Below are 13,944 nucleotides of genomic sequence, written 5' to 3'. Positions count from 1 at the left end.
CCTGTATCTGCAGGAGATAAGGCCTCCAAATGATTTTGCACCTAAGGCAACTGATGCAAAAAGATCTGTCTTCTAAGAAATCCTGCTCTATTTACATACCTAGCCTACTTGTATCCCTTTTAATTCTGTGGCTAGGTAAAGGGATGGTGCTTTTATGCCTTACCCAAGGTCTGGAGACTGCAGCTGCTACTCCGTTTTTTGTGACCTCTTTCAGAAACACTAGCAATCGCTTAGAGAAAAGGAGGAAAGGGATGAAACTGCTGGTTAACTTAGTAACATCTAAAGATTGTTTTAACAGTTGAAAAAGAGGTAGTGCAAACAACCAGCCATTTTTAACGATGGGAAACACAAATAGTCTTTTTCAGTATTTTCAGTTTGTTTGATCCATGTTAAGTGGGCACCCAGATATGCCAGGTATGTTTTCATTGTCATCCATAGAAAAGAGCAGAAGATGTCTCATTACCTTAAGATTTCTGCACAAATATTGAGGGAAATCTGCTACTCTTCAGTGATCTGTCTTATGCTGTGAGGAGGGTGTGGATATTTGTTATTTAAAGGAGAGAAAGTCTGTACTGTGTGGCTTTTTGTAAAAGTGTATTGTGGCGAGTGAACCCCAGCTGATGTTGATTTGTCACTGATGTGGTATAGCACATCAATGTATAGAGGTTAGTGTATAGGGGTGTGAGGTTTAAGCACAGAAGTGGTGGAGCAGTTTAGTACAGTGCTGCATCCAGGAAGTAAGCCTTGTTGAACGGGTCAGGCAAAGCTTATTTGTATGTGAAGCTCATGCAGATGTAGCTATGCTGAATCTGGTTCTGGAGCAGGCTTGGTCACAGACTGCTCTGGATTCTCTGACCCATTCTTCTTGTGCAGTGCAAACATGCCTGGGCATGGTTATCTTCAGTGCTGATAAGGCTTCATGTTGCAGAAGTGCTCATGGCAGTGATGAATATAGTCTCCACTAGAGATAAAAAATCTTAATTTGATGCAGCTGACTATTCTCCAGGAAGAACATTTATACCAGGAGCTTAATGTGCTTTAACTATTGATACTTCACTTTGATTTTAATAGATGTCTTTTTAGTTTTTCTGTTACTCTATTTCTTGGCACGTGCTGAACTTAAATCACAGTGGTTTAAAAATCATACCAAGTAACCATATATTATCATGTTTGAGGAGATCAGGAGGGGTCTACCAAGTTAAGTAACAGTAAGGGGCAAGGGAAGGAACTATTCTATTTGAAGAACTATATAAACTTCCCATGACACTTAAGAATTTTTAAATTTAATTAATCCGGTTTTCTGCCAAAAAATAGCTGCTAAAGGAGCGTCCGAAGAGCTGTTCTGTACAATCTGCAGAAAGGAAGAGTGCCCAGGGAGGTGCTGTGTCTGTTGTGTTGTTTGACATTTGCTTCCTAGCTTATCGCCCAGTATTGCAGTGGTGAAATTGGCTAGAAAATGCATGGTCAAATGGCAAATTGTGTATCTTTTTCTTCTATTCCTTTGAATCTTTCGATTTTGTCACTTGCTGATCATTATTGTTAGTATTTGAACATATTACTAGTTCAGATTATTAGCCAGGCCTTTGTGAGTATAGTTCCCCCTTCTGGGTTTACCAAGTTCCTGTGCTTGTATCCAAGTACTTGCCAATCTTAGGGAATATGTGAGCTTATGTTTAGGTTTGAATATTACCCCATAAAGTCTCTTGTTCCCCCAGGTGAAGCTGCTCTTTGATTTGTTAAGTCATGGGTTTGTGTAGTAAAACTCAGAAGTCCTGTGAAGGTAGAAAAATGTAGTAATTATGAATTGCATAGAATACAGTTAACTTTTGAGCTCTGTAGTGTCTTATGATGTGAAGCATATCCCTCACTAAAGAGAATTCTGTAATTCTCTGTTCCTACGGCTTTTTCAAAGCACACACAATTTTAGGGACATTGGGAAATACAGATGAAACAATTTCAGTTCTGTTTCATTTGAACATCTGTCTGCCACCTGATACAGATTGAAAGCAGCTATATGAATGACAAAGGTCAGAACATAGGGAATGGGAACCTGTGCCAATACTCAGAGAAATGCTAAGGCTGCCAGAGCTGTTTAACATAAACAGTTATGTAGTTTATAGTATGCTTAGCTTTGTTTGAAATGCACCATGGCAAATGCAGCGTTTATTTTTTAAAGATGTTTTGGATGCATCCTACAGTCTCTTCTATATAGTTTATATCACAATGGGATGAGATTCCTCTAATTTTTAGAGGCCTAGGCATTGGTGTCTGGGCTTTCTCTGTACTAAAGGGGAGAGAAAGGCACCTACAGAGGATGGTTAAATCCCTACCTGCCACAGAGAAAGCCATGATTCCTACTCTGCTGTGAAGCTTGTGTTTCCCTTATATATTTAACTGTCTTTTATTCACTTTATGACAGTCTCATACAAGTTTTTCTTTCTTGACTAACTGAAAATCTGAGTTCTTCTGACTTATTTTTCCTTCTTGTGTTCTTTTAGGTATTTTCACTTCTACAATACAGGACTGCAGAACCAGCGAGTTTTATATGTACAAGACTCCTTGGATGCCGATGCTAAAGTTTTTCTTGATCCAAATAAGCTTTCTGATGATGGCACTGTGGCTTTGCGAGGTTAGTGAGACAGCAGTTCCTGCTGAGTAAGTCTGGGGCTTCAGCGGAAGCTGGAAACAGTTTCCAGCTCTTCACCTATAAAAGCACAGCTAGGGTGGCTTGTTTTAATCAAAGTAGTCAAAATAGCCATGTGCGGTTTTGTACAGTGTTTCAGAAGAACACTTCTAAATCTACATTGTATTCACAATTAACTTTGGTTCAGTTTCTCAACATCTTTTTTTCACAACTCTGTAACAGGTTTCCACTGAAACAGATCTTGAGGCTGTCCATAGCAAGGAAAAAAAGTTTAGTTATATTGACTAATTCTCTTAAAATTGTATTTTGCATCTTTAGCACAAGCCAGCAAGTTAAAGTAAGAGACTGTGAAGGAACGTAGCATTAACTTTTATGAGAATCACAAAATTACTTGTGTTCATTAGGGCTTTAACTAGTGTTAGCTGTCCATTTTCCCACTCCCTGTTGGCTTATTGTAGAAGCAAGACTCTTGGACCTAGAAGTCCTTTAAGTCTGTTCAAGGCTAGTTAATAAAAACAGAGGACAGAATTAGTGGATGCTTCTTTAAGTGTGACCTAGTTGAAACATATCAACATAGCTTTTTTTAGTGAGAAGTCTTGTCTTAAACTGTGGATGTAAGGAATTGGGTTCAAATAAGGAAAGATTATATATAAAAAGCTTATGACAAAGTCTATTTCCAAATGGACTTAGAGAAACAACAGCCATGGAAGGAGACGGGAAACTCCTGGTGTTGCTAAATAACTGATTTAAAGGTAGAGACAAGAATAACTGATTGGCTGTCAAAGTGGAAATCACCCATTGATTTCTGTAAGGGACTATGCTAAGACTTGCACTGTTCAGTATGTTCATATATATGTTGGAAAAAGGAGTGAGCAGTGAGGTAGCAGAGTTTGGTGATGATACAGTGTTATTCCAGGTAGAGGCTGAAGAATGACTGAAGGGCTGCAGGAAGACCTTAGCAATAGTGAATTGGTAATAAATTAACAGGTAAATGTCTCTGTGCAGATAAATGAAGTGATACACAGGGGACAAACAATCCTAACCTTATTTGTGGAGGAGTGGATGGAATGGACTCTGAGCACTTGGGAACAATTCTTAGGCTGTAATAGATAGTTCCATGAAAATATCAGCTTGTTTCTCTGTAGCAGCCAAACGAGCACATCAAATACTAGAAATGGTTAAGAAGGAAAAAAGAGAACAAAACACCATTACATTGGCAACCCAGGGGTTTATACAGTAGCATTGAATACTAAATATAGTTCAGCTCAAAAGGGGCTCTAGGAACAGTCCTAGGCAGTAGGAACAGTCAAGGGTATGAAGAAAGGTCAGAAACAATTGAGTGTGCCCGGATCAATCAGCTTGGAAAAGGGACGATTTAGCTGGGATATAATAGAGACCTACAGAATCATTTGTGGTGTGCAGTAGTATGGAGAGAGTGAATAGGGTTGGTTAGTCATCATTTTTTCTGTTACAAGAATGAGGGGATATCAAATGAAGGCACTGGGAGTAGAGTCCAAAGCAAATAAAGTGATGATTCATGCTGCAAGAAGTACATTTGTAGAACCCCTGACCACTGGATGCTGGTGCTGCAAAAAACTTAATCATGAGTTTAAAGGCAAGCTGGACACAGTCAAGGAGGAGGGAAGCATTGAGGATTATTAACCAACTACTCCATGAAAGAGTCGTCTCCTAAGTGGAAAATGGTCAGAGGTTGTAAGAATGTCTGAGGGAAGTATTGTTCTTACTCTTGTAGACATCTTGCTGTGGTTACTCCTGAGGACAGATAGCTGGAATCTTGTTCTGAATCACAATGGCCACTCTTATGTTCTTATGGGGGAGAATATGTTAGGGTGGCACAGTGGTGCCTCTCAAACCTGTGATTTTTGTGAAATGCAACTTTTTTTGTGTGGTTTTTTTTGGTAGTTACTTTCAGGTCTGTGCAGGCCTATGATAATTCAATCTCTTCATTTGAGTTGATTTGCAAGAGTGAATTTGATTCTTATCAACTGTGATGGAAGCTCTGAATTTTTTTCAGAATCATGTTACTTCAGTTTTCACAGCTTTGCAGGGTCTAGTTTTCAGTGACTCCAATATTGAAGTGGTATTATTCAGTGGGATTATTTCAGGATGCATTGCTTGCATCTCAATTTCTGTTGACTTCTTTAGTACTGTTTCCCTCTTAAAATCTGACTTTAAGTTCTCTACCTGTGTGCATTTTCAGTCTCCACCTTCTCCCCCCCCAACTCAGGGAAGTAGAAGAATTCTTACTCAAATCATAATTCAGATGTTGGTCATAGACAGTGTTACTGAACATACTTACTGAGTAGGCATGCCTAAACTCAGGTCCACAGAGGCTGGAGAAGTGCTGTGAATCGCAAATGATATCAGATGTAGTTGCTTGCACTGTCTTGTAGAAAATAAACCCTCTTCTCTCAGTGTTCAGTGAACACAGTCCTTTTAACTGCTTTCCCAATTTCACCTCTCTTTCATTGGGATTTGGCTAGTCTGTAGTAAATAATAAAAAGCTGTGTGGCAAAATAACAAGCACTTTTTTTAAAAATACTGATTCCTTGTGCTGGTTCTTACTTCACCTTGTTTGGTTACAATTTCCTAGGTTATGCGTTCAGTGAAGATGGTGAATACTTTGCATATGGCCTGAGTTCTAGCGGCTCTGACTGGGTTACTATCAAGTTTATGAAAGTAGAAGGTCCTGAGGATCTTCCAGATACGCTGGAGAGAGTTAAATTCAGTTGCATGGCATGGACCCATGATGGAAAAGGCATGTTCTATAACTGCTATCCAAAACAAGATGGGAAAAGTGACGGTAAGTGTGACTGTACTAATTGCATGGTATGTAGAAGCAAAATAACCTTTTCAGAATGTTGGTACAACAAATAATTAGGTCGTCTACTTTATACTGAAATAACAAGCTATACTAGTTTATACAATTAGATATCAGATCATGTCTTGTATGACCAAAGCCTATACTCAGTTAGTGTGAGTACTCTCTTGTCTGCCTGTCCCTGTCTCTCTCTTAAAAGTTTGCTGCTCCTTTTCTTTTTTTCTGCAATGATTTACTTAGCTTTCATACAGGGTGTTAGTGGCTGCAATTTGATGTCTGGTGACAGCTTGCTTAGGTCTCTTATCCTTATGCATTTGTGTGGCATAGGTGAACTGGCTTGGGAGGTTGACCTGGTGAATAGCAGTCTGGGGCATAAGGTTTTTGTTGTGCAGCCACGCTAATTCATCTGTGGTGCACAGCAACACAAAATGTTTATGCTAGCAAAACTCAAGGAGCAGCACACAAAATGGAATAAATTGCTGAGGAGCGTCAGTAGGAAAGGAATTTAGCAGCTCTTATTAGAAGGCAGTGCTACTGAAAAGTTTCTTCTGGAGCTGTGCTCTTTGTTAAGCTTCGGAGAGAGCCTGAATTTTGCCTCTGTATTTGCTTCTGCAGCCTATCATTTTGCCAGACTCGCAAGTTAGAGACCCACCTTGTGTTTTTCACTTTCAAACATGTTTGTAGTGCAGAAGCTGAAGTGTTAGAAAATGTTGCAAGAACCAAATTAAAAAAAAAAAAGTGCCTCATGCAGTGCTTTAAAATACTACTATTTTTGTTTTCAGCAAATGGAAGTGTGAACGTTTCTAGGAATATTAATTAGCAATAAGTCTCCCTTTAGTTGCGCAGGGTGAAATGGAAGCACAAACATCATTAGAGGGTGATTGTTTTTCTTTGCTTGCTTAGTATTTCTAGAAAGCAAAGCCTGGAATGATAAATCCTCACATTTGAGGAATGTATTATGAGCAATAAAAGGAAAGGGTAACTGTTTGAACAGGTTTGCAAGGTGGTTTGAAGTTCTATTTTGTTTTGGGGGTGGTGGTGTTTGTTTGGAGGGGAATGGTTGTAGACTCCAACTATTCCTAGTTCTCACTACTGAATTACTCTTGTATACGCGAAGGGATACAGAAGTTTCTAAGGGTTTTACTTAGTTGTTGTTGGATTTCTTTGAGAGCTAATTGGTTTAAATATCTGCATTTCCCCTAGGCACCGAGACCTCCACTAATTTGCACCAAAAGCTGCATTATCATGTATTAGGAACTGACCAGTCAGAAGATATCCTGTGTGCTGAATTTCCTGATGAACCAAAATGGATGGGTGGAGCTGAGGTATGGTGAACACCCTGAAGTCTGTCATCATTATGGTCAGTTTTTCAGATTCTAAAAACAGATAGTAGGTATAAAGTGGAAAACATTTTGTGAAAAGAATGCTTTTTATTAGCATGGCAGAGTTCACCATTGAACTAAGTCATTAAGAATTGCTGAGAATAAGACTGTCTAGTTTGTTTTAAACCAGTCCTCAAGCCTGTAATGACACATTCACATACCCTTTTTCTTCACTGAGGACATTCTGCCTGATACACGTTCCAGGACACAGAAGGATCATTTGATGGACAATGTGTCGCTGTGCTTGTTTCTTCTTAGTGTTGAGCCCTAGCCTTCACTTCCTACACAGAAAGCTTATTCCAATAATCAGCATGTCTGGATATTCCCTGCCATGTATCTGACTTATAGTCGTGATATCTTTCCTGAAAGTGAAATATGTCTGCTCTACTTATTTGAAGAATGGAGAAATACAGGTTAAAATCTGTTAATACTGTGTGCACAGTTGGAAGCTTTTAAGTTTCCCTACAACAAGTTTTATCAGTGGAAATATGGCGTGGAATGTGTTATTGGGGATGGAGCAAGTGACTGCTGGAGTGGATTTCTTAAGCTTATTTTTTTGAACTACTACTATATTGTGCAAAGTTCCAGTGAACCAAAATGATATGGAACCATGCTCTGTTCTTCCTTACATGAATGATTCAAAAACCCCTGAGTTTTGTAATTAATATCTGTTTATTCTTCATAGTAGATTTAACACTGCTTGACTGAGTGCACTGTTCTAAGTGCTGTTGCAATGTAGTGGTGGTTGTTTGTTTATCAGGGAATGGACGTTTTTCCAGTGGATAAAAACCTGTTGTAATTCTCTGTACTCTCCTGGCTACTATGTTTAATCAGTACATTTTGTTTCTATACAGGGTCACTTTTGGTCTGACAGTTTCGATAAATATGAAATGGTTTTGCCCTGTTTTGGGGTGTTCAGTTCCTAGAACTCCTTTTCCCTGAGAGTACCTCTTTTTAAAAATTTGATCATCAGTCTGTGTCACTTTTCAGCACATCAACCCATGAAAATGTTGGGGCTTTCTTTTCTGTGGGCTGCCAGAAAAAAAAGGTTCTTTCAAAGAATTTGAACAGTGGGATTAAAAATGAGACAGTGAGTGAGAATGTGAAGGGCTCCTCAGCAAAGTGACCAAACTGAGCTTTCTCTACACAAATCAGACTTATCTGTAGGTTCTGAGAATAAACAGAACTTTTTTTTTACATAATCTCATCCATTCATGAAACATACCTTTAACAACTGACGTTAATATCAGTGTAAACTTGCAAATGGGGCTTTGGAACCTTTTTTATTGTTCAAAAACTACTCAGTTCTGTTGAGTTTAACTGGCAATAAAATGAAATTTGGAAATCGTTATCCTTATTTTTCCCTAGTTCCGTAAATAAATGGGTTTTCTGATGGTGACAGATGTCTTGTAGTGATTTATCCACTGAATCACATGAGTGATGCTTATTATTATCATTATTATTGCTTTGCAGTGTCGTGAGCTGAACTACACATGTTGTTGTGAAGGCAAAATTATTTTCCGTGGGGGAGGGCTTTTGCAGTCTGATTCATTATACAGCTTTTTAAGGTAGTGAAAGTTTGCAGTCTCAGATGGTATTAGATCTTGTGGAAATTACATCTTCTGTATTAGCTGTAGAGGTACACTTGCCTTATAGGTAGCAAAACCTTCTTTGAGATAAAAGCATACTAACAGAGCTTTTCCTTATCTGTGTTGAAGAAACAGGACTGCAGTATTTCAAGATCAGAAAGAACCAAATATAAGGAGGAACATGGAAGAGAATTCTTAGTACAGTGCTTGTAGTGAGTAGCAAAGAGTTTGCCTGGCCAGGATGCAAAGAAGCAACCATCCTGCGTCTCCTGGCTCTTTTATAGTGAAAGAAAAGTTTGAGGCAACCTTAAATGTAAAAGTAGTATCTTGTTTTTCTGATACCAAATGTCTCAGATAATTTTTGTGATTCATGAGAATATATAGCACTTATGTTAAATGATCAAAAAGTCTTTGGGGTGGGAAGAGAGGCTGGTAGTAGTAACTCTTGCTGTAGAATAGGAAAATAACAGAATGTAGCACAGTTACAGTTCTGAAGCCACTGGAATTGAAATAGCCCCATCAGTACTGGGAAAGTGGGGAGGGTGGTGAATAAAAAACCACCTCACTACTGTGGGTTATTATTTAATAAATTTAGACAGCTGCTTATGACTGTTTTCTTGACCTCTAGGAGGCATAAACTTCCAGAGATGTTGGTATTTAAGAAGAAATACTATTTTAAGGAGGAGTGGTAAAGCAGAGATCCACCTTGGTAAATAATTATGAGCTTGTGTAAGTGAAAGTAGTTTAAAACAGCTGATATTCTGGGGTTGTGCTGTGAGCTCCAGGTGTAGAATGTGGCTCTGTCATTGTGATACTAATGAAAAATGTTTTTTAATGATCAGGAAAAAACATATTCTGCAATTAAAAAAACCCAAAACAATGCAATTGGAAAATGTGGTTTCATCCTTGTGCAATAGATTAAAAATTTTCAGACCGTTCAAACAAGTTTTCTGGGCAATGTTTTTGAAGTATGTGTTTGAGAAAGTGGAAGACCACAAAGTAATGGGGGGGAAATTAAATTATCTTTAGTAAAAATCAAATTATATGGCTTATTGGCACTGTCCTGAATATTCCTACTTGGTGCTAATATGCTGCCACAGATTTTAAAATATAACTTTGCACAGCTCAACAGTTTTTACAAAAGTCCTCTTTTATGCATTCCTGTCAGATTAATAAAAAAATGTTTTTTATTTTACAGGGCCTTGCTGGCCAAGTAGAGACGTTTGGATTATCTTTCATGTTTTACACAAGCTCCAGTGCAGACAGTTGGATTATGGTGTGGGTGGTCTGGTCTCAACTACCAAACCTTTCTCTGTAGTGGGGGCAGAGCTTTAACTTCCAGACTCAGGTTTAGAGCCGTATTTGCAGGTCTCACAACTGTTGGGTTGAGGGAGAGAAATACTTTGCTTGCAGGTGAAAAGCACCTGACAAGGGGATCCTTCAGAGACTGCAGAAATAATAATGTTGCCATGACACCTCAAAAAAATGATGGAGTTGGTGTAGTGTGTATTTTCAATGGAGAGAAGAAATCAGGTCACTGACTAAGACAAAAGAGGGTTCTGTAAAATTTTGTGAGCTTAGTACATTTACAAGACAACATGAAAAAAAATAGCTTCAGGTTTTTTTCTCATTACACATTTAACACCAGCCCTGAGTATGCTTGATTTAAACAAAATCAATGGTGCTGAAAAAGGTGTTGGCATAGAAATAGAGATGCATTTCCAACTCCTCACTTGAATGGATTGCTTGTGAGGAAAAAAATCTGTTTATTGTTAGTCACATATATAGGTTTTGAAAAAGAAGCCATCAAATGTTTTCATTAGTCTAGAAAAAGCATATGTATTTCTGGTACAGATTCTAGGATGGTGGGGGAGCTGGGGAGAGCAGGGATTGGGTTTATTTGAATAACATCCCAGTAGAGGGCAGTCTGGTATGAAGATTTTTGAAACCTCAGCAATGTCATCGCTACTCTCAGAAAAGAGGAGCTTCCCATGCTTCTCTGTTTAAGTGGCATGTTCTTGCTTCCTCTCCAGACTCACAGAGCATATCTCTGTTTCACAGCCAGACTGTTATTCTCAAAGTTAAACAATAACTTACGTAAGAGCCTTTCACAGTTGGTAGCGGTAAAAGTCCCTACGGTACCAGTAGGAAAGTAAACAGGAGAGAAAGGAGGGGGTGAGAGGAACCCTTCCATTCCAATTCTGCCAGCAGTAAAACAAGTACAGTTTTTCATGTTGTTGTCTATCAAATATTGCACAGTCTCTGAATTGACAATTTTTAAAATTTTTTTTTAATGTTTAGAGCTGTCACTTAACATCAGTGGTTCTCAACCGGGGGGGGGGGGTGGTGTGATCTTGCAACTGAAATTCAGAGCGCAGAGTAAGCTGTGCCAGATGTGTGCTGGCTGTGGTGCGTTTTCACTGCAGGAATGTGGAAGTGTAGCATCTGCAGGGAAAGAATAAGCAGCATGAAGTGGAAGGGCTCAAAACAATCTCAGTTTGCTCAAGTGAGACTCGCTGCTGGATAAAACAGTGCTGTGGGAATTTTTCTAAAGCTTTACGCTATCTTTGTCAAGGCTGAATGTGGAATAGAAGCCCAGTATGAATATCTTTTCTCAGCCCTGGTAATAAGTCTGGAGAATTTTAGCATTAAGAAGCAGGCAGGCAATCTTTCTGGCTGCACATGGGGTTATGGTAGATGGTGATCTCTTACATAGCCAGGTTCCTGATGTGTTGGTGTTTTCATTGCACTCAAAAGCATGCTGAAAGCCTCAGGAAAAATCATGTGTGATGTTTGTTTGTCAACTCAGAAAGCTACTGATTTTACTCTCTGCTAGATTTAAGAAAGAGAATGCATGTACATATTGCAGTGTTGTTTTTCTGAACCAGGCTGTCTGGTGCCCTGTTGCAATTGAAACAATCATAAGCATGATGATCTAGGGTCGAAATCCCAGTTCTCTGGCTTTTGTGGGTCTCCTTCAACCCCAAGCTTAGCAGAGGCTCAGAAGGATACAGTTGGAATAGAAATACTCTTTGTAACAGCACATTGTGTCTGAAATCCAAGAATAAAAACCCGCCTGGAATAAGGAAATTGAATTAATGGCCAAAGCAAATTTTTTAACCTGGGAAATGGATGGGTAGAACACATCAGTGTGTTGTTTACCTATAAGTGGTCCATGTCCTGCATAGAGTATGTCAGGCCTGCGCCTCAGAGTGCGCTGAGTGGTTTCTGTTGGACCTGATCCTGACGTTAGGCATCCATGTGATCATCGGTTGTTAGGGCTTCTGAAATCTAGTTGATTAAACCAGTATAGGAAACAAAACAAAACGTCTGTAGCTTTAGAGTCCCAGCCTCAGGGTCCTTGAATTATGTAGACAGTCCCAAGAGGTCGCTTGGTGAAAGGGAGTTCTTGCCCCAGCCTCACCTTCTCAGAAGGTTGCTGAAACATAAAATGTCATAGGAGCTAAATGCAGGCTTCAGTGACTTTCTGCACCACTGCAGAGATAATATCAGAACATCACTTTATGTTCCTTTCATTACAAAAATAAAACCCAACCGCCCTAAAAACCCAACCCTTCATGATCATTTTATTTAATGCAAAAACTGTTTCCTATTCTAGGAAAGGAAATAGCTTTGCTTTTTCTAATAGTGAGTTAATAAACGTGGAATTTGAAAGACTGGGAAATTACAGTGGGGGTTCTTGACTTTGTCATTGTGCAAGCAGAACTTTGTGGCATGGGAACATGTGCACATCTGTGATGTTAGAACATTTGAGGCTGTTCAGACAGTGTAATTGCTGTCATCTATTGCTGACCAAATGTTTCAGCAAATTCTAGTTTTTTTCTGTAGAAGGCATGTGCTTTGGGGTTTTTTTATGTTCAGTTTTTTACTTTACTCATCTGATAGGAAGCTTTAAAATATTGATAAATAATGCAAGGCAGCTAATTTCTGCATCAACCTGAAATAACTCTTGCATGTAGATTCTTCTTAGTCAAGTCATATTCAGGTTCAGTGGTGTTATGCAAAAATCTTTGTGCAGCATGTACCTGAAGTTTAGAAAGTAAACACTGTCATCAGTCTGTTTTATGTGGTGACTGGGTACATTCCTAAATGAGTATTTTAAAAAAAAAAACCCACAAAAAAAACCCCCAACTAGTCAGTCACTCTGGGTGGTTTAAAACTGTTACATATGTAGCATATAGTGAAATCGTTGAATCATAGAATTATTTGGGTTGGAAGAGACCTTGAAGATCATCTAGTTCCAACCCCCCCTGCCGCGGACAGGGACACCCTCCACTAGACCACGTTGCCCAAAGCCCCATCCAACCTGGCCTTGAACACTTCCAGGGATGGGGCAGCCACAGCTTCTCTGGGCAACCTGTTCCAGCACCTCACCACCCTCAAGGTGAAGAATTACTTCCTTATATCTAATCTAAATCAACCCTCCTTCAGCTTAAGGCCATTACCCCTTGTCCTGTCACTGCATGCCCTTGTAAACAGTCCCTCTCCAGCTTTCACTAAAATGCAGCTTATAGATGCTATGAATTTTTAATTTCTAGTTATGTGGTTACATCTTTATTGCCACCCATCTTGTCTTCTCTGGATGGTTTGGTCTTCCCATGACTGGGTACATGGAGTCCAGTTACTAATTTAACCATTTGGCTCTGATGAAAGCTTTGTTTCTGTCTGTAATTTTTGTGAGTTTTGATTTTTTTTTTTTTTTTTTTTTTTGCTATGTGATTCATTTGCTCTGTTTCATTGGAAATGCATTAGATAGCAATGACAGTTGCCTTGTCCTTGTTCCATATGCAAAAGGGCACTAGTGCATGAAGAACAGTAGTTTGTAAAATAACCACAGATGCCGATCAGGTTGTAGATTATAATAGTATTAATGTCTGCAGTTAAAGGAGAAGTCAGTTTATCTTTTCCTCAACACAAGCATATTATCTAATAACTAAATTTTACTTTTAGTATCTTGTGCAGAAACAAATTATACAGTGATTAGGTTTTTTCCACCTTGATAATAAAGAGGGCAAAGGTGGTAAAACTCTTAATTGGTTAGCTTAAAAAGGAATGATGTGTATGTATAGTTGCCTTAGTATAATACTTTGCACTCAAAGACCCCCTATTTGTGAACTAAAAATAGAGAGCTCTTCCTTATCCTGAATCTTACAGTGGTGACTGCTCAGGTAGTATTCAAAGAACAAGCATTAATATTCACTGGGGTTGCTGTCATGCACTTTACTTAGAAGCAGAGCGCTTTAATGTCTCTGCTATTGATGTTTTAGTTGAGGAGTAATACATAAAGCCAGGAAGTCTGAAAAACCTGACAGCCTTCTCCTGTTCATTCTTTTTTTTGTTTAATTATGTATGAAGTTTTGGTGTGAAATGTGCTGCACGCAGACAAAATATTTAAATTTACCTTTGCTGTGGATCCTAATCAATGGTTATTGCTATTATAAATGCAGAACACATAAATAACCCTTT

At 38.8% G+C, this 13,944-nt stretch overlaps 1 protein-coding gene across 2 annotated transcripts in view; it reads left to right on the top strand.

Moving 5' to 3' along the window:
• PREP (prolyl endopeptidase) overlaps nucleotides 1–13,944 on the top strand; it is a 114,666-nt gene that overhangs the window by 10,557 nt on the left and 90,165 nt on the right. For both annotated transcript variants that reach the window (XM_075747795.1, XM_075747797.1), the window contains exons 4-6: nucleotides 2,499–2,629; nucleotides 5,259–5,468; nucleotides 6,690–6,811. In XM_075747795.1, the coding sequence (XP_075603910.1) occupies nucleotides 2,499–2,629; nucleotides 5,259–5,468; nucleotides 6,690–6,811 (463 nt within the window). The remainder of the gene's footprint in view (nucleotides 1–2,498; nucleotides 2,630–5,258; nucleotides 5,469–6,689; nucleotides 6,812–13,944) is intronic.

The sequence above is a fragment of the Balearica regulorum genome, chromosome 3 (genome assembly GCF_011004875.1).
Source record: "Balearica regulorum gibbericeps isolate bBalReg1 chromosome 3, bBalReg1.pri, whole genome shotgun sequence".
Taxonomy (NCBI): Eukaryota; Metazoa; Chordata; class Aves; order Gruiformes; family Gruidae; genus Balearica; species Balearica regulorum.
The sequence above is the reverse complement of the archived record's forward strand: the minus strand, read 5'-3'. Positions and strand labels throughout refer to the sequence as shown.